The sequence below is a fragment of the Pipistrellus kuhlii genome, unplaced genomic scaffold (genome assembly GCF_014108245.1).
Source record: "Pipistrellus kuhlii isolate mPipKuh1 unplaced genomic scaffold, mPipKuh1.p scaffold_m20_p_110, whole genome shotgun sequence".
NCBI classification, from domain to species: domain Eukaryota; kingdom Metazoa; phylum Chordata; class Mammalia; order Chiroptera; family Vespertilionidae; genus Pipistrellus; species Pipistrellus kuhlii.
Genome location: NW_023425417.1, coordinates 305,627 through 332,039, shown reverse-complemented (window position 1 = coordinate 332,039; position 26,413 = coordinate 305,627). Strand labels below are relative to the sequence as shown.

Genomic DNA, 26,413 nt, shown 5'->3' with positions numbered 1-26,413 from the left:
CTGAATCTCTGTGCCCATCTGTAAAGTCAGTGTGGGGTTGTTGTGAGGTCTGAGTGAGTGACAGGCCGGAACCAGGCGAGGCTCTGACCGGTTCCCTGAGGACACCAAGCCACAGCCAATAACACTGGTCACACTATGCTGCCCAACAACAGAGTCTGTAACTGGAGGGATGTAACTACAGAACCCCTGCCTCCTTAGGGGTCCCCAGATCCCCAAGAGAGGTGTAACCTCCCTCAGCTGTGTGCAGCTCTGCATGCGTGAGCAGCCACTTGGGGAGTGGGTCCATGGCTCTACTGCTGAGAGGTGCGTGGACCTGTGGGAGGGGCACATCTCCAGAAGTACTGGGCAGAAAGCAGCAAGTAACGCACAGAGCTATCTGTGCAGCTGATTCTGTGTCCCCGTGGCTAGATGTTTGGACAAGCACATCCGGATAGAGGCTGCCCTGCGGGTCTTTCTAGATGAGATTAGCATGGAAATGACAGACTGCGAGCACAGCAGAGGCCCTTGGAGTGGGGGTGGGCCACATCCTATCCGGTGCTGGCCTCTGACAGAAAGCTTTATCCTCCGGGGGAGAGGGAATCTGCCTTTGAACTCAAGCTGCAACATCAACAATTCATTTTCTGGGTCTTCAGGCTGTAGCCTCCACAACTGTGTGACCCAACTCCCTAAAACCAATCAATTCCCTAAAATCAACCTACCAATCTCTCCCTATACTGCTCCCCCGGCCCCCCCACCTACAGGTTCGGTTTCTCTGGGGAGCCCGACCAGCATTCGGACTGGAGGTGCTATGGAAGCGGCCTGGAGAGCGTGCGCCTCTCACGGCCTGTGCTGCTCACCCGCATCGAGAGAGAACCATTCCCCGTGCTCAGTTAGACGCAGCGTGATACTAGCCCCGGTTAAAGGAGTGCAGGCTGTAAACCAGAGGCGTCCCCGAGAGCCCGGGCTACGGCAGCCACAGAACCACCAGATCCGTCTTCCTCTAGCATCTCCCTAACCCATCCACGGGCAAAGCCTCAGAAGCCCCCGCCTCCCCGCCTGAGAGCCACCTCAGAGGGTGAAAGCACTGATTACTGAGCGTGAACCGGGGACTCTGGGAGCCTCGTCCAGCTGGCTGGCTGCCTGTCCAGTCTCCACTCCTGAGGGCAGAGTGCCAGTCAGCTCTGGCCCAGGCATCGCGTCCTCAAACCTGAGCACCACGAGCGCAGGAGGGGGAAGGGCCACATCCACACAGCGGTCCGCCGAACCTCGCACGCGCTCACAGCCAGGCACGTGTGCACGGGAGCACCGAGAGCAAGAACAAGGCTTGGGACCCCTGCCCGACAACAGGGCTGGGCAAGCGGCCACCGGCCTGGGACGTGGAGTACTGCACAGAAGTTACAGAAGGCGCGAGGTGACGCCCTGGAAAGATACCCAGGCTGCAGGTTTAAAAAAGGCCGGGCTCAGAGCAGTGTGAGTGATAGTGTTCCTACAATTCCACTTCAGTTAGAAATCCAATACTTTCTGTCTGCATTAAGCAAAAGACTGGAACATTAACAACTATCACCCCTTGAGAATGAGAACAGAGTGGAAGGGACTTCCACATTTTCCTTTACCTATTTTCGTACTGTTTTAGCTTTCATTTATCACGTTTGAAATTAAAAAAAATACCAAATCAGCCAAAACCGGTTTGGCTCAGCGATAGAGTGTCAGTCTGCGGACTGAAAGGTCCCAGGTTCGATTCCAGTCAAGGGCATGTACGTTGGTTGTGGGCATATCCCCAGTAGGGGGTGTGCAAGAGGCAGCTGGTCGATGTTTCTCTCTCATCAATGTTTCTAGCTCTCTATCTCTCTCCCTTCCTCTCTGTAAAAAATCAATAAAAACACATTTAAAAAAAAACACCAAATCAGTATTTTGAAAGCGCTAACCACTCATATAGAACTCTGCCCAGGAGCTTACAAAGTCCTTCCTCTGAGCCTCCTTTCATGCCGACTCCTGGGGCAGCTGGGACAAATCAGTTTCCTGCAAGGACACAGGCCACACAAGGTCACAGAACTTGCCCATGTGGCACAGCTGAATGGTGGCTGGGACCCAGCCCCGCGCTGCGACTCGAGCCCGAGCTCCCCAGTGGAGGAGGGACAGCCCACAGCGGGCGGGGGTGGGCACAGCCTGTGGCTCTGACGGGGGCTGACTCCAGACACAGAGGCAGGTGCCTCCTGGGAAAGAAGACTTCCTTCTAGATTTCATGGTTTGTGGCCAATCTATGCTGCATCATCTGGGCAGAGAGATGGAGACAGGCCCCGAGAGGGAAGCTGTGCCCCTCTGGCGGAACCCTGTGTCTGACACACTGCTTTTCCACATGCCTGGATTTTCTTCCCGTACAGACGCTCACGCAGCTCGCCGATGCGCTTGTCCATCATGGCCACCTCCATGTTGCGCTTATTCAAGAGGTCCTTCTGCTGCTGCAGCTTTGAATTCTGTTCCTGGTTAAGCTGGTTACGAATCTGCAACACAGAAAAGACAACGTGTGTGACCTGTATCAGGCACTCGGTCACACTGCCCTCGCAGGGAGACGGAGAGGGTGAGGCGGCGGCGGAGTCCTGATGGCGCTCACACGTGCGTGCGCTGCTGCGCACGAGTGCTCCCGGGCGCGGCCGCTGAAGCCAGCAGACTCCCGTGAACCAGAGGAGGGCGGCCAAATAGAATGCCTGGCACCGTGACTGTGGGACCGGGACCTCCGTCCTTGGGGATGGCATTCAGTGACAAGTGCCCTGACCACTCCGCTAGGGAACGAAGCAGAGGTGTCCTCTCACCCCCACGAGCCCCGTAAGGAGGCACCTCTCTGCAGAGGCAGCGGGAATTCACAGAGCGTGGCCCAAACTGCCCGCGAGGTTCTCATTTCAGTGGGCTTTGGAGGTGCTGCCTTTGGGAGGGGTCTGGCTTAGCAGCGGTGGTGAGAATGGGGCTTGTAGGTGTCCTTATAAGAAGAGGACGAGACGGGAACCGTGAGGACAGTGAGAAGGTGGCCGCCTATAAGCTGGAACAGACCCTCCACGAACTCGTCTGCTGGCAGGCACCTGATCTTAGAGTTCTGCCTCCGGAACTGTGAGACTCAGGGTCTAGGTTAACCTCGTCCACAGTATTTGTTACAGCAGCTCATGCTGACTGAGTCAAGGACTGAACAGCAGGTATCTAAGTATCTCATCAAAACAGTTTACACAGACACCATAAAGATCACCTAAAGCTAAATTCTTTACTAGTTCACTGCACTGCCAGTTCAATTCTGCGTTGGAGCTCCGCACTGAAAACGCCTAAACCACATGTGACACTGCAACCTGTACATGTGAAGTGTCCAGAGTAGGTGGAGCTACAGGCAGGGAGAGGAGGTTCCTGACTGCTTAGGGCTGGGGGTTGGCCTTCTGAGGGATGGCTGAGGGGGTGGGGCTTCTGAGGGATGGCTGAGGGGATGGGGCTTCTGAGGGATGGCTGAGGGGATGGGGCTTCTGAGGGATGGCTGAGGGGGTGGGGCTTCTGAGGGATGGCTGAGGGGGTGGCCTCCTGAGGGATGGCTAAGGGGGTGGGGCTTCTGATGGCTGAGGGGGTGGCTTCCTGAGGGATGACTGAGGGGGTGGTCTTCTGATGGAGATGTTCTATACTTGACTGTGGTGATAGCTGCAGAACTCTGTGAAGATACTACAAGCCACTAAATTGTACTGTTTGTGGGTAAAAGCCCCTTTGTACAGAATACGTTTCATGCCTCTGTCAAGCTAGCATCCATCAGCGTGTCCCCAGCAGCTGAGGTCTCCCGCCCACAGGAGAAAGGCTGGAGATTGGACAGGTCACTACACCCATCCCGGACCGTTACCTGCAGCTCTTGGTACAGCCTCTTTAGCTCCACGGCGGCCGGGCCGGGCAGCTTGCCGGTGTATGGCTGCAGCCCGTTCAGCTTGCCCTTCTTGAGGTCTTCCAGCTGCTGGCTGAGCTGGTCAACGCGCAGAATGGCCGTCTGCACCTCCTGTTTCTTCTCCTGGAACATGGCGCTGAACCTCTCTATCTCCGCGGCTGTGATTCCCACCAAGAAAGAAAACGTCGCTCAGCTGGGACTTCCTCTCCTGGGGGGTGTCATTTTGTTTGGTGTGTCTCCTTCCTGACTATACGCTTAACTCAACTCCAGCATCACTGAGGCCAGACCCTGGAGAGAAGACTGTGACACCCACAACCCAGGACACACTCCAGCCCTCAGGACACGTGTGACTGCTCGCACGGCAAACAATATTTGCACTCATTAGTGAATATTCTGATTAGGGCAGTCAGCCCCACTGCGAGCTTGGTCAAGCCGCCTGGGAATCTCAGCACCAGCAGAGCCGGCTCTGTGAGGCAGGCCCTCCCTTCTGCTTTGTCATCATGGCACACAGAGCAGGCCCTCACTGGATTAATAGGATCAAGACACATTCGACAAAACCAGGAAGTGCACATTGGAATGGTCTATGGTAATACACAGTGAGACTTCAGCTGCTTAACTGTGACAGGCCCCGGAGGAGTTGGGCCAGTGCTGCACGGCTGGGCGGGGAGACCCCAGACCACTCAGCTCCGCCCACCCGCTCTCTCCCCTGGGCGAGCAGGGCCCTCTCCACCCGGCTCTGACTCCGTGTGACTGAGAGGGCCTGCTGAGCGTGGGAGCAGGAGACGGACATACACAGATTGCCGTTCATAATCTTGCTGTAGTCCACCTGCCCCCTCATGGCCCGGATCTTCTTCAGCTTGTTTTCCTGCGCTTCTACTCGTTCTTTCAGTTTCTGAAGCTTTTCGTTTTCGGAAATAGACTGCTGCTGATGGCGCTCCTGCTGCTTCAGGAAATGTAACCGCTGCTCCTAACAAGAGAAAAACAGCTCACTCTGAGGCAGGTGCACGCTTCCTTTCATACAGAGAAAACTGGAGTGCATTGCACAGTATCACCTATCCCAACACGGAGACATGTTCCAGGCCCGGCCTGGAGTGGTTGGAGTGTTGGCCGCGTGACGAAGGGTCTTGGGTTTGATTCCAGTTGGGAGCTGTACCTGGGTTTTGGGTTTGATCCCAGGCCTCAGCGGGAGGAGGTCAGTGGATCTCTCCCTCCCTCTCCCCCCTCACCTCCTTTCCACTCTCTCTAAAAGGTCACAGGGAAAATATCCTCGGGTGAGGATTAACAACAACAAAAAAACCCCACATGAACACGCCCGAGGAGCCACATGCACATAAGACGGCACAACACTGGTTACTGCGTGGCAGGAAGCGGGAGGGGGAGTCGGGATTCACAAGTGGGCTTCGCTTGGCATCATCCGACCACCGAGCGTACACGTGCTCCCACAGGAAAGTGCTCCCCCAGGAAGCAGGGAAGGCAGCCAGGGCTGCCTCACCATCCTGTCTGTGAGCCCACAGCTTCCTGTGGTCAGACAGGCCTCACTGCAATGGGCTCCAAGGCCCGTCTCACCTACAGGAAGCGGGGCGGCCAGCAGGGGGCTGTCTGCTGAAAAGGGTGAGCAATCATTGATCAGTGAGGAGCTAAACCTCTGATTTGCTGAGGGACATCCCACAGCTCAGGAAGTGTCGTTTTCTTTAGGATTCACTTCTTCAAAACTCATGGAACATTTTATAGTTAAAACAGAAACAGGGCCATCCTAAAGTAAAAACATACGCACTTCAGTAGTTTCCCCCATCAATGTGGACACACCTTAGGGATAAGTCAGCATTAATCTTCAAGCCCCATATGACGTACAGACCTCCCTGTGCGGTTATGCAGGCATCACGTATGACACATGTGAAGTCAGCGTGAACTTGCAGTTCACTCCCTGAAAATACCTAAGTATTTCCTCAACAATAATATTCTTGAATCAACATTTGGAAAAAAAAAAAAAGTAGAATTAGAAAATATTATAATTACATAATACTATGTACACTTCATCTTAGAAATCTTAAGATGAAATACTTCCTGATTTAACTTCTCATTGTTTTTTGTTCTTATAAGACCAATAAACTTTGTAAGACAACTTTTAAGAACAAGTACACCTTAACCTATTATTTACACAAGTACAGGGGCATTCAATAAATGAAACAAGTTGGATTGGACATATGGTTATTAAGCAAATCTACAGATGAACAACACAAAATGATGAACAGGGACAGATCCAGAGACAGAGAAGCACTGATCAGACCATCAAACCTCAGAGGGAAGGCAGGGGAGAGTGGGGGTAAGGGGAAGAGATCGACCAAAGGTCTTGTATGCATGCATATAAGCCTAACCAATGGACACAGACAACAGGGGGTGAGGGCATGAATAGGGGGGGTGAGGGGGCTATGCATGTAATAACTTAATCAATAAAGAAAGAAAATCTACAGGTTCAGTTATATGTGGACTCTAAGAAACAACAAATGAACAAACAATAAATGAACAGAAACAGACTCACAGACAAGAGATCAGACTGCCGATGCCACGACCTAAGTGGTGCTGGGGCTGAGGGAAAGTGAAGGGACTGAGACGTGAGCTGTATTACAGAACGGCCACAGGGGTAAGAAAGCCCAGGGAACACCATTCTAATAACTGCGGTGTCAAGGGGGTCTTCAACCTCTTGGGGACGCTTTGGAGGTTTTATAAAAGTCTAACCACTATGCTGTACACATGAAACTCATGTAATATTGCACATGCTCTGTAATTGGAAAATAATAAGAATAAAGAAATAAAAAGGGCCTCTCTGGCAGAGAGCAGGAGGAGCAGGCAGCGCGGGCTACGGCTCTCAGCAGCTCAGGCACCTAGCCCATCGCAGGGCGAGCCGTTCCCAGAGGGCACGGCTGACAGGTCTGGTTTTTTACCTTTTTTTTAAAAAAAAAATAAATATAATAAATCTTTATTGTTCAGATTATTACAGGTGTTCCTCTTTTTCCCCCCCCATAGCTTCCCTCCACCTGATTCCCCATGGTTTTTCACTTTTAAGATCCATCACTAAACCATCATTTGGAAAAACTTGAAGTCCTACTGTTCCAGAGTCCCAACTGCAAACGTAGAGCCCGTTATGCCGCCACCGTAGGAAACCAAACGGTGCCTGAGCGTGGCCTCTCCCAGGGAAGCCCTTGGTGACAAGTGTCCTTGTCTCAGGCCGGGACCAGCAGGCGGTCAGGGCCACAGGCTTCCTCAGGAACACCCTAGCCGACTGCACGGGCCGAGGGCACACCCAGCGGGAAAAGGGGATGACAATGGAAAACACCCTCTCTTCCCGAATATTATCCCACAGGGCAAGGTCGGTCATTTCCAGTGTGTCTGTGTGTGCAGGTCAAGGGCCAAGTGCTCCTGTCCTGATACCTGCCCCCTTGTGGCAGCCACGGCATGAGTTTATTGCAGGGAGGAGATAGATGGCAGAGAGAAACACGGTGCCGAGACTTCTGTGGCCTGGTCCTCCCACCGAAAGTTACCTGTCAGTGTACGAACCCCAACCTATAGGACCAGTTTGTGGAGAACAAGCTTTTGCACGTTTCCCCACCTTGGCTTCTATAAGCTCACCTTGGCGACCAACATCTGCTGCTGGTTTTCGATTTGCTGCTGCTGCCTGGCTGCCATGTCTTGGAGCTCTGAGAGGGTCAGCTCCACGCGTGGATGCCCCACCTGCAGAGGAGAGAGCACGGGCTGGAGCGTGTCTGCAAGCCCCACTTCCCGGGTGTCGGGAGCACAGGGGTGCAGACAGGCTTCCTAGGGTCAGAAGAGCACAAATGACCTGTTTTCTCATAGAACGCTCCTAATGTTGAGTGCTTCATAAATAGAACACTGGCCTCGAGAAACAAATATCTAAGCGGGCTACGGTAAGGACCAACCCACTAGAGACAGAATAACCTCTGGGAAATGAACAACAGAGGGAATACGGAGAGGAGGTAGCTGACGGAGTCTGAAAGCGTACGCCCATTCTCCGCTGAAGATAATGATAGACCATGCATGTTTACAGCGCTTGCCTTGTGCTCCGTACTGAGCCACGTGTGGGTCATCTACAACTGCTTAAGCCTCACCATCACTACCAGGTAGGGCCTAGCACATCTCCATCCCACGGGTGAGAGCAGGCAGCCAGGCCAGGCGAAGCCCACACCTCTGTTCTCTGTCCGGCCCTCCGCCCAGCACCTCCTCACTCAGGCACTGCGTGCATGCCAGCCTGCTGCGCTCCATCTGTGGTGAGAAGGGGAAGGGACATGCCCAGGGCCTGGAGCTGACCATCGGTGCGGACTCTTGCCAGGCCTGCGTCCCCCCAGCCCCGCTGCTGCTAACCAGGCGTGTGCACTGTCCCGCCTCAGACCTCCACTTTCTACTTCTGAGCCCACTGTGCTCTTACCTTCCGCCCTTTTGTATTTTTAAAAATTTATCTTTATTGTTGAAAGTATTACAGATGTCCCCCTTCCCCCATTACCCCCCTTCCCCCTCTCCCCCGCAATCCCCACTCCCCAGGCCTTCACCGCTCTATTGTCTGTGTCCATGGGTTACCCATATATGCATGTAAGTTCTCTGGTTAATCTCTGCCCCTGAAATACATCGGTCTGTTGCATGATTCCTTGGTTCTGGTTTTATTTTGTTCATTAGATTCCACATATGAGTGAGATCATGTGATCCTTGTCTTTCCCTCCTGTATCCTTTTTTAAAAATATATATATTTTATTGATTTCAGAGAAGAAGGAAGAGGGAGAGAGAGATAGAAACATCAACAATAAGAGAGAATCATCTGTTGGCTGCCTCCCGCCCCACTGGGGACCGAGCCCACAACCCAGGTATGTGCCCTTGGCCAGAATCAAACCTGGGACCCTTTAGTCCACAAGCAAATCCATTGAGCCAAACCAGCCAGGGCCTATATTCTTTTTAAAAAAATATATTTTTATTGATTTCAGAGAGGAAGGGAGGAGAAAGAGATAGAAACATCAATGATGAGAGAGAATCCCTGATTGGCCGCCTCCTGGATGCCCACACTCTCTACTGGGGATCGAGCCCGAAACCCAGGCAGTGCCCTGAGCGGAACCTCCGGGTTCATGGGTCAATGCTCAACCACTGAGCCGCATCGGTGGGGCCCCTTGTACTTTTAACAGAGGCCCCGCCTGCTCCTCTGACACCAGTCTCCCCCAAGCCTTAGTGTTCAAGCATGTTCCTGCCTCCTGGAGAGTAGAATGAGGATTTGTTCCACAGTCATAACTGGGGCCCCTGTCCTGTTCAGCTAAGATCCTGGGCAAGCAATAGGGGCCAAGGCCCTTTTCAAAACCAGATACTGCAAACAGCCATGAGTCATCAAAATCTGTCTTGATACTAATAAATGGTTGCTAATTTCCACCTACTGAGATGTTCCAATTACAACGAAAGGTAATTTTTTAAAACCTCCTTAAAAACTATGTCCACTTAACAAGTCACCAACCATCTCTTTGGTCTCCTTTCCCCACCAGTGGCTTAGCATAACAATGCCAGAAGCCGGGAGAGAACGAGCTGCTCAGGATTCTGCTGCTCACGGCTGTGAACATGCCAGAGCTCTGCATGTGCTGCATCGTTTGCATGTTTCTAACCACAAAACTAAAAGGTTCTATGTTGTCATGAAGTAGTGCAGGTATTACATGTTATGTTTGTAATACAATTTTATTGGAAGTGGATCTGACATACAGGAAACTGTATAAATCACAGTGCACAGCTCAACGGGTCATTTTAAAATGACACACCTGTGTAATTTGTGTTGTAAGCAGGTTATAAAAACACAAGCCACCATAAACGAGTAAGTCAACAAACCGGCAACATTTTACATCTTAATACACATTCCCTTAGCTGTTCATTGTGAACATTTAGCAAAAAGCAGCACGCTTGCAGAGTCTAAGGAAACAAAATCCTTAATGCAAATCCGATCCTTCTGTGAGGGCCTATCACCATGCATTCTCCTCATGAAAACTAACCCCCTATGGGCAACTTTAAATTCCCAACACAAACCAAGTTTATGCCAACAAACCTACGACCTAATCCGTGCTTATTTCTTCTCATTGCGTCTAGTAGGAAGAAGTCCGTTCCTGTTCCTGGTACACAATGGGAGTTATCTGGTGAGTGTGGGTCCGGTCACAGAGCAGACAAGCCACTCCCAGGACCAGCAAACTAGCAGAAAAATCCTCCCAGCGACAGCGCAGGTTTCCACGCACACTGGCCCTCTGCCAGCCCCAAGGTCCTTCTCACAGGCGCAGGGTCCCCCTCAACCCAATCCCTGGTCCGTGGGGTTGCTGCTTTGCAGGACGACCCAGCCCGTCGGCTCTGGAATTGCACTGAAGGGGCCCTTCGATGTACTCTTGGTGTCTGACTTCTGAGAGATGCGCTCACATTGCCCCACATTCCAGCCAGCTTCCTGCCTGCAGCCGGGTGATCCGCACCAGGAAGAGGAGCAGGCAGGCTGTGCGGGAGGCGCACAGACCCGGTCAGACTGTTAGCCAAGGTGAAGGTCATTTCACTCCCATGAGCAACATGACAGTCCTCGCTTCTCCACATCCTGCCAACACTTGTTCAAAAGTTTAATTTCCTCTTTTTAAATAAATTCCACATAAATGGTATTTTGGTAAGTAATGAAAAAAAGCATAAAATATCCACAATCAAGCTATCAACCCCAAATGTACTGTGACTCCATTTTCAATAAAAAAGCTAAGCCCACCTCTGCCAAAAGTTCGATATGATCAGGAGGCTTGTTTTCCAGGTTCATGTCTCATTTGTACTAATTATGTATATGAGTCATAAAGCTAACAAAATAGTGTTTAAAAAACAGGTGATAAGAACTAGATTTTTAAAAGATATTAAGAAACAACTCACTTGATAATTATAGTTGAAAACTTTAGATCACAAGCCAGTTGATGACATGGCTTTAATAAAATGTATTTTTGTCTCCCGAGGTAATGTTTTAAATATAATTTGAAACTGGTGTTACAGCATCCAGTTATTAGAAACATGTAATAAAGTCCCTCAAAACAATCCACTGTGGACAATTATGCAATACGCACGCGCCTCCCGGCCTGAGCACTAGGGATGTGTGCTTGCAGATGGCTAGTCTCTCCCAGCACCAGCGAGAGGCCAGTTCTACATCCACCTACTGTGCTCCTGGAACCCCAGCCAACACGCATCAAGTGTGTTTCCGGCAAAGCCTCCATCTTACTGGGAAACACACTCCTCACCTTGCCCAGGCTCTGGGTCGGTTAAAGACCCTCCACTACCACGGCTCTTCCAGACAACGGCTTTGTGTTTGTTTAAGGACTCATCCAAAAACGCACTGTCTAACGCTCTGTAAGAAGTGATTATCCTGACATTACAGTCTCAGGTCAGAACACAGTCACCAATTCAGGCAGCCTACTGCTCCTCGTCAGAATGTGCTCCGGCACCGCCCGATGTGCACGCCATGCCTGGACGAGCGCGGTGGTGTGTGAGCACACGGCCTGGGGACGGGGAGGAGGGCATCTTCTGCTTCTTACCAGCTCTCTTCCCTGTTTATTTGAGAGGTCTTCTATTTGTGAAAGCGATCTGTGAATCAGCAGCCCACCGAGCCGCGCTGAGCAGGCCAGGCCCGCGCATTTTGAGTGCTCTATGGCTGAATAACAGGTCGCGCTTAACCCCGGCTGCTTAAACGTGCGTCTGGCTCTCCGTTTCTGTGGGAGAGATTCAGGAGCGGCTCAGTTGGACAGTGTCAGCTTGAGGTTTCTCGTGGGGTTGGTGAGCCCAGCGTCGGCGGGCTGTGGTCATCTGAAGCAGTGCGGGAGGAGGACCTCACTCCCGGGTGGCTCACCCACAGGGCGCCTCTCTGCAGGGCGCGGGGGCTGGTTTCCCCAGAGCCAGCAATCCCAGAGCGCACCAGGGAGCTCCCTCCCCTGTGAACTGGCCTCAGAGCCGCAGGGGCCACTCTCTCCCCTCTATCTGGTGGGAGGCCAGTCACTAGGTCTGGGCGGAGGGGACGGGCTCCATCTTCTGAAGAGGCATGTCAAAGAATGGCAGACGTCCTTAGAAACGAGTGTCCATCCCCTGTGACGTCTCATACAGACTCTGCCTCCACCATTTACCCTTCTATCATTCATTCACGCCTTACAGGCATTCGGTTGTTATTCCCAACGGCACGGTCATAATCCGAAGAAGAGATGCTTATGAATGTCTATGGGCTTATGCGTAAGAGAGCTAGATTACAGTGCAACCCAGAGGTTTCAGCTACAAATGCAATTGCCCCCTCAATGCCTCGAGTACGTTCCTTAGTAGCCAGTTAACGGAAGAGGCTAGTGGGTTCTGTTGGCAATGAAACACGAACTGGGTAATGGGTCACTTCAGATGTCAGCTCTTTTCCTGATACATTGTAGAGTTTAATACTCAACCAAACAAGTCGTCTTTGGTTATAATAGACAAATGGTTACTGTCCTATTTTTCGGGGGAATGAGTTACCTATGTTGTCAGTGCCGATGAGGTGACGTGCTGTAGGTCAGCAGCTTGTCCCACTTGTTTCCTTTGTGCTTGGCTTCCATGGAGAGCACACCTGACCAGCAGGGCCAAGCCAGCCTAGTCTCTAAGCGGGGAGGGGGAAGATATGTCTGGCCTGCAGGCCAAATAAGGCCCACGAAATCCTTTGGTCAGGTCCTGCCAAGGCACCAGGTGAGTTAATTAAGTTAGTGTCTGACCACAAACAGCAGCTAAGTTCTAAGTATAATAGGTCATTCTGCACAGCCCGGAGTGACGTTATATACACCCAGTGGCCCTGGGCAGGAAAAGGTTGCCCACCCTGCAAGGACTCTAGATCCAGTTCTCGGGGCCAAGTTCACATTGTGTGTGGACGCTCTGCCTGCGTGCAGGCCTTCAGCCTCCGCATGTGCAAAGCCAGACTCCTCCCTTTCCTTCCAACCTGGCCTCCTCCCTAAACTTCCTACTTCTGCTCCTGGAGGGGCCAGTGTCACCTCTGACTGGAGCCTGCCTTGCCCCAGTACAACCAGCACAGCTTGGGCCCAGGGCTCGCCTCTCCATTCCAGCGCCAGCACTTCCTTTGCTTCCCTCAGTCTACAGCGCCCTTCCCCCTCTCTGAACTCTACCAATCCTGTCCATCCGGTCACAATGCCACCTGCTTCCTGCTGGCTTTCCTGATCTTTTAAGGAATCTCTCTCCAATTGTTCTAACACTCAGGATCTGACATCACTTCCAGAGGTGGGAGAGAACTGAGAAATTTTAACCAATTCTGGATTCTAGAGATTCAACATGTCATGTGCACTTGCCACAGTATGTCAGACACCTGCACATACCTGAGTTTAGTTACCGCAGCTGATCTGACGCTTACGAAACCCTGTGAGGAACACCCCTTGTTTCATAGACGAGAAAGCTGAGCCTCGCAGCTCAGGGTAGGTAGTAGTTGAGTCAGGACCATAACCCGCAGCAAGTGGACACCTCTCCACCTCACAGGAGGTGCCCTCCGGACTTCTTACAGGGCCCAGCAGAGGCACATGCTATTGATCTTAACCAACAGCCACTTATTTACTTATTTAAAAAATAGTTTTATTGTTTTCAGAAAGAGAAAGGAAGAGGGAGAGAGCGACAGAAACATCAGTGATGAGAGAAATCACTGATCAGCTGCCTCCTGCATGCCCCCTACTGGGGATCGAGCCCACAACCCGGGCATGAACTACAAGACAAATAAGCACAGAGAAGGCCAGAATGCACTCACTGGAGGTAGGAAATTATCAGAACGCAGTGCAGAGACAGAGGAAGTAAAAACATGAAGAATAAATGAAGAGATGAGGATAATAAAATGAAAGACATACTTGCTTCACCAGGGTTCTGGGAGAAGAAAACACAAGAATGTGGAAGAACATCTGTAGAGACGACAGGGAGTCTTCCAGAATTATTGACAGAGGCCAGGTCTCAGAATCAGTAAATCCAACAATTCCCCATGGGAGAGATGAAAAGAAAGCCACACCTAATTCTGCTCAAAATGAAGGATTAGTTAATCCTAATTTTATTAAATAACAAAACTCCACTAAATGACAGAAAAGGAAATTTTAACATCAAATAATATAAAACCACAATACAGGAACAGCAGGAGTGGAGACAACTTGGAAGAGGATGGATGAGAAGTAACTGACCTACTGTAGTAGATCTGAGACAATCCTTAAGCCAGAAACAGGAAGTTGGACAAATGGCCCAGTTACATCACAGAATCTTCAAAGGACTGGGACTGACAGCACCGTGTGCCCCAGGAAAGGGAAGGGAAGTGGGGGCGCCTAGAACAGGCTGAGCGAGGGACGGCCTGAACACAGTGGAGCTCCTGGACGGCCTCCCCAGCTCCTCGCTCCGACCACAGCCCGGCAGAAGTCTAGAAGCTACTCTCTGGACACCTGAAACGTTACCTGGCCTGGGAGGCGATCGGCACCATTGAGTCCTGGGCACCATATGGAAAACAGGGGGACTGAGTGACCATGTCAATAACAAATGCTTCCAGAAAGAACTCTGACATTATTGCCAACTGCTTGAACAAAGGTGCCAAGATAACTCAAAGAGGAAAGAACAGTCTTTTCATTGAACGGGGCTAAGATAACTGGATGTTTGCATGTGAAAGAATGGATTTGGACCCTATTTCACACCATATATAAAAAATAACTCAAAATGGAGCACAGACCTAATGTCAGAGCTAAAACTATGAAGATCTTAGATGAAAACAGGAGGCAGGACCACCTGACCTTGGCCACTAACTGGCCGTATAGGATTCGAGCAGAAAGTGACTCAGGTTTGGCCTGGTGCCTGAGGACAGGAAAGGGGCTTCCCGAACACCCAGGGGAAGCAGTGCTGCTCGGGAGAGTTTGCACCGGCGGCCCCGAGATGGCTAGTCTGAGAGCTCTGCCTGCAAGGCTGGCTCCTGGGCACTTAAAATTTGAGAGGGTTCCCACCATTCCCAGAACTACAATATTAAGAATGGGGGAAAAAGAAGAGGAAGAGGAAGAAGAGGAAGAAGAAAAGGAAGAGGAGGAAGAAGGAGAATGGCTCACTGCACCTAAACCGTTTGTGTAAATAATATGATTTGTGTTAAATGCCTGCTTTCCTTCTGGGAGTCTGGAGTTTTTGTACTTTCAGGATCAGGAGTGGGGAACCTTTTTTCTACCAAGGACCATTTGGATATTTATTATATCATTAGAGGCCAGATTCGTGCACCAGTGGGGTGCCTCGGCCTGACCTGCCACCTTCTCGCAATCCAGGGCCCCTTGGGGAATGTTGGACTGCCAGTTTTGGCTCGATCCCTGCAGGCCAGGCCAAGGGACCCCACCAATGCACGAATCTGTGCACCAGGCCTCTAGTATGCATATAAGATTTTTGGTTAATCTCTTTCCACCGTCCCTCTGAGATTCATCAGTCTGTTCCATGTTTCCATGCCTGTGAGTTGAGCGTCCGCCCCCTGTGGTCAGTGCACATCATAGCTACTGGTTGAACAGTTGCTTAGGCTTTTAGATAGATAGGTAGATAGATAGACTGATTGACTGATTGATTCTCAGGTCATACAAAGTTGTCAAATTAAAAATTAGCCTGCTATATTTGGCCAGAATTTAATTAACGAACCCCTAATGCCTTGGCAGGGCCAGAGGGTCCTCACTCGTGTTCTAGATAGAGACTGCCTACGTGAGCAGCTCCCAGTAAAATCCCTGGGCCCTCGCCCCTCCAATGAGCGTCCCGGTGACATCATTGCAAATGTTGTCACAGCTCACTGCTGGCGGAATTAAGCACATCCTGTGTGGCTCCACTGGGAGAGGACTCGGGAAGCCTGACCTCATTTCCTCCAGGCTTCGCCCACGTGCCTTTTCCCTGCGCTGTGCCCTCCCAATGCGGAAAGTGACTAACCCGGGCCCTGTGAGTCCCAGTAAAGCAGGGGCATGGGGTGGTCTTGGAAGCCCGCAACAGGCCTAGACAATGAGAGCAAGCCAACTTGCCTTCATAGCACAAAGTCAAATGGCAGCTTCAAAATTCCATGGGACAACTGGAGCTCTGGGTGCTGGTGACAATGTGTGCACAGGCCCGGGGTTCCCACACCCAGCAGGACACCGTCGCACAGTTTCCCGGGCCCACCAGATTTCTGCCGGGGGGCTGGGCCTTTATTTCTCAGAAAGCCTGATTTGTGGACCAGCCATGTTCACAGCAGAACTTCCCCAGCCTCCTGGCTGAGCAGCTGGTCAGGGGCGTGAATCCCTGCAAAGCAGCACCCTGTCCTCTTCCCACCACACGCCTGCCTCTCAGCTGTCGACTGATCCGTTCCCAGCTGCTGTCCACCCACAGGGCTACACAGTTCCATGTGCCATGCCTCTACAGCCAGGGTACATACAAAAAAATCTTGGAGGAAGACGTTTTTGAATACCACACTAACTTTAAAAGTGCACAAAAAAGTGCTTTGTAGACAATAAAGTGCTTTCCAGAGGTAGTGTATTATTAGGCTTAACAGGCAGGTGTGTAGGCCATAAAATACAGTAACACCTTTGATGTAATGCTCCCAGCACTAAGTTATACCTCCAGACTCACCCTCTCCATTCCTCTAATTACAAGTCACATAAAGCCTGCAAACACATTTAATTTTGGCTTCAGGTTTCAGTTTTGTTGATCTTGAAAAGTAAACATGACCTCCATGTTAACAAGAAACAACTTCATCCATAAGAAAAGCCCACAGGCCCATCCATCCCAGCAACCTCAGAATTCCCTGCCTCACACCCGGACCTCTCCTCTGGGCCCTCTCCTTCTTCACACACATGCACACCCGCCTCCACATGAAGCCCATTTTTATAAAAATATATATTTTTATTGATTTCAGAGAGTAAGGGAGAGGGAGAGACAGAAACATCAACAATGAGAGAAAACCATCAATCGGTAGCCCGCAACCTGGGCATGTTCCCTGATCGGGAATCGAAGAATCATGACCTCCTGGTTCATAGATTGATGCTAAACCTCCGAGCCATGCCAGCTGGGCAACACATGGCCGGGCTGTGGAGGGGTGAGACCACTCAGTGACGGCCTCTTCACACTTCATACAAAGTTGTGAAATATCAACAGAACTGATTTCTACTAAAAAAATTATTTAAAAATAAAATGTAACTGAAACGAATTAGTACCTGTGAAAAGCATCTTAAAAATGTCAGTATCGCTCCCTGCTGCTTACCCCGTTCTCAGCACGCTTTTCTCCAGGCACATTCCTCTGGGTTCTCTGCTCTTGGGTCTGACGGCCACCTAAAGAAACAAGAGGACCAAACTTACTACACCTGTACTAAGGACGATTAAAAATATTCTTATTGATTTCAGAGAGGGAGGGAGAGGGAGAGGGAGAGATAGAAACACCAATGAGAGTCACTGACTGCCTGCCTCCTGCACGCCCCCCCCCCCCCCCCCCCCACTGGGGATGGAGCCCGCAACCCAGGCATGTGCCCTGACTGGGAATCAAACTACAACCTCCTGGTTTATAGGCTGACGCTCAACCACTGAGCCATGCCAGCCGGGGCCCCGTCTGCTCTTTACCCACCAGAAGCCATGTGTCCTGTAGAGGAGGAAACAGAGGCACAGGGAGGTACAGCCACTTGCCCCAAGCCCACACCCTGTCAGCAGCACAGTGGCAGAGCCCAGGTGGCCTCGACCCTAGCACCATCACGCCATTCCCCAGGCACTAGCTGTGCCCTGCACATGACCTTCATCAGGTCACTTACACACCAGGCTTTGGTTTCCCGAGTGTGAGAGGTGACTCAGTACATGTCCTCTGTGCTGTCCTCTCGCTGCCACATAGAGGACTTGCACCTGCTAGGGCGGGTATCTCTACTCACACTCAAATTCGCCACCTTTAAAATAATATCATCGGGGAGAACTGCCTGTCCCTCAGCTCTGGGGGAAGCACCGAGGAAACATGAGTCTTGGACCCTCAGTGCTGGCTGCTCAGACTATAAGCTGGAAAAGTCCAGTGAACAGGACAAAACGGGGAGCAGATGCCCTGGGAGCTGTTCTAACTGCAGCTTTTCTCAAGCTGACAGACAGACACACAGCACAAGCATGAGCACAGGCAGGAGCAAGCAGAGGACAGAGCATCACAGCTGGGGGATGGTCTTCTGAGTCAGGGCACGGGAGAGAATGACTATGTAAGGAAGGATTGGCAGAGGAGGGGGAGAGGGGACAATGATCACCTCGCATCTGTCAGAATGGCCGTCATCAATAACGCAACAAACCTGAGTGTTGGTGGGGATGTGGAGCAAAGGGACCCTCGGGCACTCCTGGTGGGATGGCACTGGGCAGCCACCGTGGAGAACAGTATGGTGGTGCCTCAAAAAATTAAAACCAGAGCTACCTTGCAACCCAGCAATTCCACTCTGGGTATTCATCCAAACAACTCTAAAACACTAATTCAAAAAATATGGGCACCTCTTTGTTCGTTGTAGCTTTGTTTACAATACCCATGCTATAGAAGCAACCCAAGGGTCTATCAATAGACAAGTGAATAAAGAAGATGTGGTACATATATACAGTGGAATATTACTAAGCCATAAAAAAGAATAAAATCTTATCATTTGCGACAACATGAATGGACGCTGAGGATATTATTCTAAGTGAAGTAAGTCAGACAGAGAGAAACAAATACCATATGATTTAAAAAAATATAAATTTTTAAATTTATTTCAGAGAGGAAAGGAGAGATAGATGAGACAGAACCACTGATCGGCTCCTCCTGCACGGCCCTAAATGGTGATTGAGCCTGTGACCCGGGCATGAACCCCTGTCCGGAGTTGAACCCGGACCCTTTCAGTCTGCAGGCCAATGCTCTCGCCTCTGAGCCAAACCTGCTGGGCAATACCATATGAGTTCACTCATATGTGAAACCTAAAGAACAAAACAAACAAGGCAGAAATGGACTCACAGACAAACTGCCAGTTATGAAACAGTCCCGGCCCAGGTAGTGCCGTCAGTAATGCTGTAATAACTAGTGTGCTAGCAGGTGGGCACTAGGATTACCGAGGATCACTTTGTAAACTGTATACTGTCCTCAGGACTCCAGACAGCTCTCTTAGGTATCTCTAACGCTTCTAAGAGTCATGGTGAGAAATGAGACCTTCCCCTCGCCTCACCAGCACAGGACATGAAGGGTTACACACACATATTACAGTGACACGAGTAAAAAGCACAGCTACTTGGGCACAGCTAAGGGAGGGAGGGCATTCGGATGTGGAGGGCTCGGTAAAGGGTTCGAGAGCACTGCTGTGGGCTGCACAGAGCTAGCAGATGCCTGCAGGAGCAGCTCTGGCCTGACGCAGGAGGCGATGAAGAGCCAGGCCTGCAGCCGTGGTCTCCTGACCCCGAGGCCCAGCAGCCAGTGGAAGAAACCCAGGAGAGATGGCGTCCGCCAACCAGCGGTGAAAGGGTTCCTGGAGAGAGGGCACACTGTCCTGTCATGTAAAAGACAGACGAAGAGGAAGAACTTGCATAAGGAAGTCTTTTTCAGAATGGTATCCTTTTGCTGCTGATTTTCTAAAACAGCAGAAGGAATCCACAATCACTCTCAAACAGCAAGCTGAGGGTCTCGTCACTGCACAGTTATATGCTCTCAGAAAAAAAGACCCCCTTTTTGGTTAAATTTTAATTCTCAAAGAGGTAGTATATTCCCATGATTCAAAATGCAAAAGGAACAAACAGGTAAACAATCCCCAGCTTCTTTTTTTGTAATCCTCAGCCACGGGTATGTTTTCATTGATTTTTAGTTTGAGAGAGAGGAAGGGAAACGGAGGCAGAGAAACATCCAAGTGAGAGAAACATTGATCGGTTGCCTCCCATACATGCCCCGACTGGGGATCAAATTCACAGCCTAAGTTTGCGACCTGACCAGGAATCAAACCCACAACTACTGTGTATGGGATGACACGCCAACTAACAGAGCCACCTGGCCAGGGCATTCCCTCCCAAAGACACTTCAGACATGCACAGCCAATATGGACATAGGCCTGTCTGTCGCAGAGGTAACACGTGTGCATACTATTTCCCATGGTGCTTAGTCTCGAGGGGTGTCTGGGACCTGGGTCGGGCACATGGCTTGCAATCACAGCTGCAAGAGGCCACTGTTGGAGGCAGCACGATTTTCCGCCCAGTGGCCCATAGGCATGCAGGCTGCTCCCGCTGGCAGTGCCTCCTGAGTGACCATGTACCCACCATCCTGTCCGTGTGCAGCACAGCTTTAGGGCGAGTTCTGGGAAGTGAGGTCGCTGGGTGAAAGGGCTCGTGCTGTTGTAAGCGGAACAGACATGACCAGCTGCAGAAGCTGTCCTCTGGCGCTCTGCGAACCCAGGGGAGCGCACCTATTCCCGGCCCCCAGCACCGCCACTCATTTTTTTCCGGGTTTTATTTTATCTCATCTTTTGTATCAATTTTTAGGAACTCTTTTTATGTAAAATAAATCAGCCCTTTGCTAATGAGCTACATAAGTGCTATTTCCAGTCTATAATTTGTCTTTTGAAATTGCTTAAGGTGGTTATTGCCAAACAGACAGTTTTTGCTTTTTTTAGTAATTCAGTTTCTTTTCTTTTTTGGATTATTGTTACACTTAGAAAGGTTCTGTCCACTTTAAAAAAACATATTTCATTTTTCTAATCCTTTCAATGTTTTATTTACTCTAAAACCCTAGATATTTGATCCATCTGGTATCTATCAAAAGCAATTCTTTGAACAGCACGTCTGAGTGCATTCCTGGGCTGTGGTACTGAGAGGAAGGCAGGGCGAGGCGCCTGGACTGTGAAATAACTGAAGTGCAGTAACAGAGGCAGAAGGAATGTGGACACCAACCCTCCCTCTCACCCCGTGAGCGAAGGGGCAACAAACACAAGTAATTCATTTGAATACTTAGTCCTATTTTTAAATTAAAACTTACGGCAAAAATTAACCAAGGGAGGGAAAGCACTCATCTACCTTGTTCACTGCTCTCGGTTGGGGAGTCCTCATGTCGAAGAAAAAATTTCACTTCTTCCCTCCGCGGCCCCCACTTCTGAAGGTGCTCATACATCATATGCTCAAAGGGTATGGGGCGCTCTGGAAAAAACACACCTCGTTTATCTCAGACACAAACAGAGTAATTCCTACCCAAAGCAAAACATAAAGACAGTTAGATAAATATACACATGAATTAGAATTCAAGAATATTGCAAGCACTAATTTTTAACTTTAAGGAAATAAAGCGGAATAAGAATGGGCAACAATGCAGGTAACCAGTAAACACAAGAAGTAAACATAAAACAGCTTCCCACCATTACACAGGCAGCCCTGGGGGAAACGCCTTCACAGTGTTTGCCATGAAGCAGTGTGCCTCCCCTTCACCGGCACGCATCAAACGCCGTGCACCGCTCCTCGTTGACATGCTGCGTGGAGATCGGATGTGGGGGGCAGCAGCACCTGCCTCACCGCCCAGGGAGCCCACACGAGCACTGCGCACAGCCGCTCACGCAGCCCTGTCCACAGGAGCCCAGAGTGAAAGCAGCCACAACGCCCATAACTGACGGATGGATGGATAAGACATGGTGTCTCAGACAATGGCGACCATCCGGCCACACCAGGAACTACAATAAGTACTAATACAGGCTTCCCACATGGATGCACCTTGAGAACATTATTCTAAGCGTAAGCAGCCAGACAAAAGAGGCCACATACTGTGTGATTCCACTTATCTGAGGACCTGGTGTGGCAAATCCACAGAGCCGGAGAGTGACACAGTGGCTGCCTGGCTCAGGAGGAGGAAGGGGAGGGGAGGAGCAGTTTGGTGATGGCTGCACAACACTGTGAACGTCCTAAAAGCCACTCAACCATATACTTTGAAATGGTGATTTTTATATTGTGTGAATTTTACTTCAATTTAAAGGGGAGAGGGGAGTGAAATCTTGAAATATTCCCATTATTGTTTTACTTGAAAGTTTGAGGAAGGATACTAGCAAGCCCCAAGGCTTGTAGAAACAGTCTGGGGAGAGACAGAACAAAATGGAACAGTATTTTCCCTCCCTTCTGCTCTGCCTGAGGACTTGACTTTCAGCCAAGAGGAAGGACGTGGAGAGCGTACCCTATCACACATGCAGGGGTGACGAAGGGGCCCTCAGTAAGCTCTCGTTCCCCTCGGAGGAAGCCCTGCTCCTCTCAGGGGAGTCTGGCGGGACACACGGTGGTCTCTCTTGTGGTTGAGGAGGGCCGTCCTGAGTATAGGGCTAGCTCTTAAAGGCGCGAGAGGGCAATTTTAAAAAAGAGAGCAAAGAAAATCCTGTCACTCCCAGAGTGAAGTGGCATTGGCCTCCTGCATGTGCAGGCAAGCTTTGCCTCCCTCGCAGACTTAAGAGCAAGGACAGAAATGGTCCCATCTCTGTTGAAAATGAAATATGTGAGCTTAGCTCAAGTTCAACTCAGACTGGGTATTACAGCAAAAAATGAGCACAAATTGAACAATAAAGAAGTAAAAATTATTCCATAGTTTTAGTTTTATAAGTAACACAGGTATATAGGCCTATAAAAATCTATTGTTTTCTTTTGTGAATTAACAAAGTTTATAGAAAAGATTAATTTCAAGAAAAGTACAGTAAGCTTCCCTCCCTTTATTTACATAAGAAGGTTCAGTGGTTGTGTTTCAAAGTGGAAGCCAACTGCCTGACACGCGTCCTGGACACACTCCGCACCTCCTCAGCTGAGCCTCGGCGTCCTTGGAAAAGGCAGAGCAAACCAACTAGGAAACCCAGAAGCAGCACGAAGGTCTACCTTCCCTCCCGGGGTGCACACGGTGGACACTAGTGGGGAAGGAGCCACAACACGAGCAGGCTAATAGCCCGGCCCAGTTAACGGACTGCCTCGGGCTGAGCTGAGCTTGTATGTTGAAGCCCTAACCTCCGAGCCTCAAACATGACCTCGTTTTTAGATGAGACCTTTAAGGAGGTAATAAGTCAGTGGAGCCATTAGGTGGCCCTACTCCAACGTGACTGGTGTCCTTCGAGGAGATCAGGACAGAGACACGGAGAAGGTGGCCATTGACAAGCCAGGAGAGAGGCCGCAGAGAAACCAAGACCTCTGGCCTCCAGAATTCGGAAAACAAGTTCCGGTTGGGTAAGCCACCAGGCTGTGGTGCCGTGTTATGGCAAACGAACACACAGGTCCACAGAGAACTATGTTCTTCCCAAAGGCATTGGCAATCACTCTGGGTGACATTTATGATGTAATGATGGCACTGGCATGCCATGGGTCACAGATGCAATGATTTTACACAGGGGTTCTCTGAAGCCCAAACTTACTTTAAAGATTCCTCTAGGGCAGTGATCGGCAAACTATGGCTCGTGAGCCACATGCGGCTCTTTGGCCCCTTGAATGTGGCTCTTCCACAAAATACCACGGCCTGGGCGAGTCTATTTTGAAGAAGTGGCATTAGAAGAAATTTAAGTTTATGTGGCTCTCAAAAGAAATTTCAATGGTTGTCCTGTTGACATTTGGCTTTGTTGACTAATGAGTTTGCCGACCACGGCTCTAGGGTAAAGAGACTGAGAAAGGCTGTTGGTTCTAGAGCTTCCCCCTTTCCTTTGCATCTCATCTACTTGGACATAGCTCCTCAAGACCCCGCTTTGCTGTTCCACTCACTCAGGGCCCCCAGTGTGTGCAAAGGGCCAGTTACAAGTACCAGGCAGCGCCCTGGGGATACATGGTGAAGAGCCAACTTCCCACCTCCTGGAGCTTTAGCCTAATGGGAGCTATGAAAGCCACTTAGTCGTGTTTTAGTAAATCCTATGGCAGCCCTGGAGCCCAGGGGAGGGACATTTATCACCTCCAAGATTCAAGAGGGATGAGAGGAAAAGAGTAGAGCTTAGCCAAGCAAAGTAGGGTGAGTGCCAGGGATTCTTCCAGACAACGGGAGGAGATGTAGAACAGCCATGGCAAATATAGCACGCTGTGACCCTCTGCACTCCGAGGTGACCGTCCTCATTCGTGATGAGATAAAGTCACGGGTTATGATTTCAAATGGACTTTAGGGACCAAGCCAATATCCCTGATGAACTCAGATGCAAAAATCTTCAACAAAATATTCGCAATCCAAATTCAACAATACATTAAAATGTCACACACCATGACCAACTGGGATTTATTCCAGGGATGCAAGGTTGGTTCCCATATAAATAAAATAAAGGACAAAAATCATATGATCATATCAATAAATGGGGGGGAAAAGCATTTGACAAAATTTAACATCCATTTATAGTAAAATCTCTAAGCAAAACGGGAGGGAACACACTTCAACATAATAAAAGGCACACATGACATACCCACATGTAACATACTCAATGCTGAAAGTCTGAAAGCGTTTTCTCCAAGATCAGGAACAAGACAAGGATGCCCAATCTCACCACTTTTATTCAATATAGCAATACTCTTAAGTTCTAGCCCGGCATTCAGATAAGAAATAAAAGGCATCCAAAGTGGAAAGGAAGAAGTAAAACTATCATTGTTTGCAGATGACATGATAAATATATATAACCCTAAAGATTCCACCAAAAAGCTATTAGAAATAATAAACTAATTTAGTAAAGTTGCAGGATACAAAATTAATATTCAGAAATTGGTTAGATTTTTATACATTAATAATGAACAATCAGAAAGAATTTTTTAAAAATCCCATTTACAATTGCACCAAAACAATAAAATACCGAGGAATAAATCTAACCCAGGAGGTAAAGGAGCTATCCTCTGGAAACTACAGTATATTAATGAAAGAAACCAAAGAAGACACAAATAAATGGAAGGATGTATCATTCTCATGGACTGGAAAAATTAATATTATTAATATGTCCATATGAGCCAACACAATCTACAGAGTCAATGTAATCCCTGCCAAAATACCAATGACATTTTTCACATAACTAGAACATATAATCCTAACATTTATATGGAGCCATAAAAAGACCCCAAATAGCCAAAGAATGCTGAGAAAGAACAAAGTTGGAGGTATCAAGCTACCTGTTATCAATCCACATTACAAGGTTATAATAATCAAAACAGCATGAGACTGCACAAAAACAGGCAAACAGATCAACAGAACAGAATAGAGCTCAGATATAGACCCATGCTTATATGGTCAATTACTCTATGGTAAAGGAAGCACTGGAGTAAAGACAGTCTCATCATTAAATGGTGCTGGGAAAATTAGATAGATAAATGCAAAAAAACAAACAAAAAAAAACCCCACACACACAAAATAAAACTACTCTTCTTTCTTACAATATATACAAACAAACCCCAAATGGATTAAAGACTCAAATGTAAGAGCTGAAAGCATAAAACTCCTAGAAGAAGCCACAGGCAATAAACTCTTCGCAATATCTTTTTGGATATGTCTCCTAGGGCAAAGACAATAAAAACAAAGATAAACAAAGAGGACTACATCAAACTAAAAAAGCTTTTGCACCGTGAAGAAACCATCAACAAAACAAAAAGGCAGCCTACTAAATGGGAGAAGATATTTACAAAGGATACATCTGATAAAGGGTTAACATCCAAAAGAGATAAAGAAGTCCTACAACTCCAAAGAGCAAACAGTATGATTAAAAAATGGGCACAAGGGATTCACAGACAGCCAGACACATTAAAAGATGCTCAATGTCACTCAGTAATCATCAGGGAAGTGCAAATCAAAACTATGATGAGCTATTACTCACCCGTCAGAAAGGCTACCATCAAAAAGACAACAAACAACAGGGTGACGTGGAGAAAAAGGAACCCTTGTGCACTGTTGGTAGGAGTACAAACTTTTGCAAACTTTGGAAAACAGTATGGAGGTTCCTCAAAAAACTTGAAAAAGAACTACCATATGCCCCAGAATTCCACTTTTGGGTATTTACCTGAAGAAATCAAAAACACTGATTTGAAAGGATTCATGCACCCTTATGTTCACTGCAGCATATTTACAACAGCCAAGATATGGAAGCAACCTAGGTGTGCATCGACAGACAAATGGATAAAGATGATGTGGTATGTGTATACAATAGCATATTACTCAGCAATAAAAAAGAAATAAGTCCAACCATTTGCGACAATATGGAACCTAGAGACTATTATGCTAAGTGAGCAAGTCAGAGAAAGACAAATACCACATGATTTCACTTACATGTAGAATCGAAAAAACAAAATAAATGAGAAAACAGAACAGAACAAGCTCATAGATACAGAGGATACACTGATGGTTGCCAGATTGGGGTGGGGCTGAGGGGCCAGGTGAAAAGGTGCAGGGCATTAAGAGGAACAAACTGCCAGTTATAATTAGTCACAGGGATGGAGAGTACAGCACAGGGAGTAGAGTCAACAACATTGTGCTCACTAGGATGGTGCCAGGTGGGTACTGGCTTACGCTGGTCACTTTATAAAGTGTCTTATCACTGTGTGATACACTTAAAACTAATGTAATATTGTATG

At 49.0% G+C, this 26,413-nt stretch overlaps 1 protein-coding gene and 1 non-coding gene across 4 annotated transcripts in view; one reads left to right on the top strand and one right to left on the bottom strand.

The window, feature by feature from the left end:
- Positions 1-26,413, bottom strand: part of PPP1R13B (protein phosphatase 1 regulatory subunit 13B) — a 73,246-nt gene that overhangs the window by 8,291 nt on the left and 38,542 nt on the right. For 2 of the 3 annotated variants that reach the window (XM_036432430.2, XM_036432428.2), the window contains exons 3-8: positions 20,903-21,022; positions 17,133-17,200; positions 7,508-7,609; positions 4,673-4,847; positions 3,842-4,038; positions 2,340-2,480 (exon numbers count right to left, since the gene is read on the bottom strand). In XM_036432430.2, coding sequence (XP_036288323.1) covers positions 2,340-2,480; positions 3,842-4,038; positions 4,673-4,847; positions 7,508-7,609; positions 17,133-17,200; positions 20,903-21,022 — 803 coding nt within the window. The remainder of the gene's footprint in view (positions 1-2,339; positions 2,481-3,841; positions 4,039-4,672; positions 4,848-7,507; positions 7,610-17,132; positions 17,201-20,902; positions 21,023-26,413) is intronic. The other variant, XM_036432429.2, reaches the window with a different exon arrangement.
- On the top strand, positions 22,085-22,210 carry LOC118715890. Its single transcript, XR_004987007.1, has one exon. It is a non-coding gene; the product is annotated as a small Cajal body-specific RNA 11 (non-coding RNA).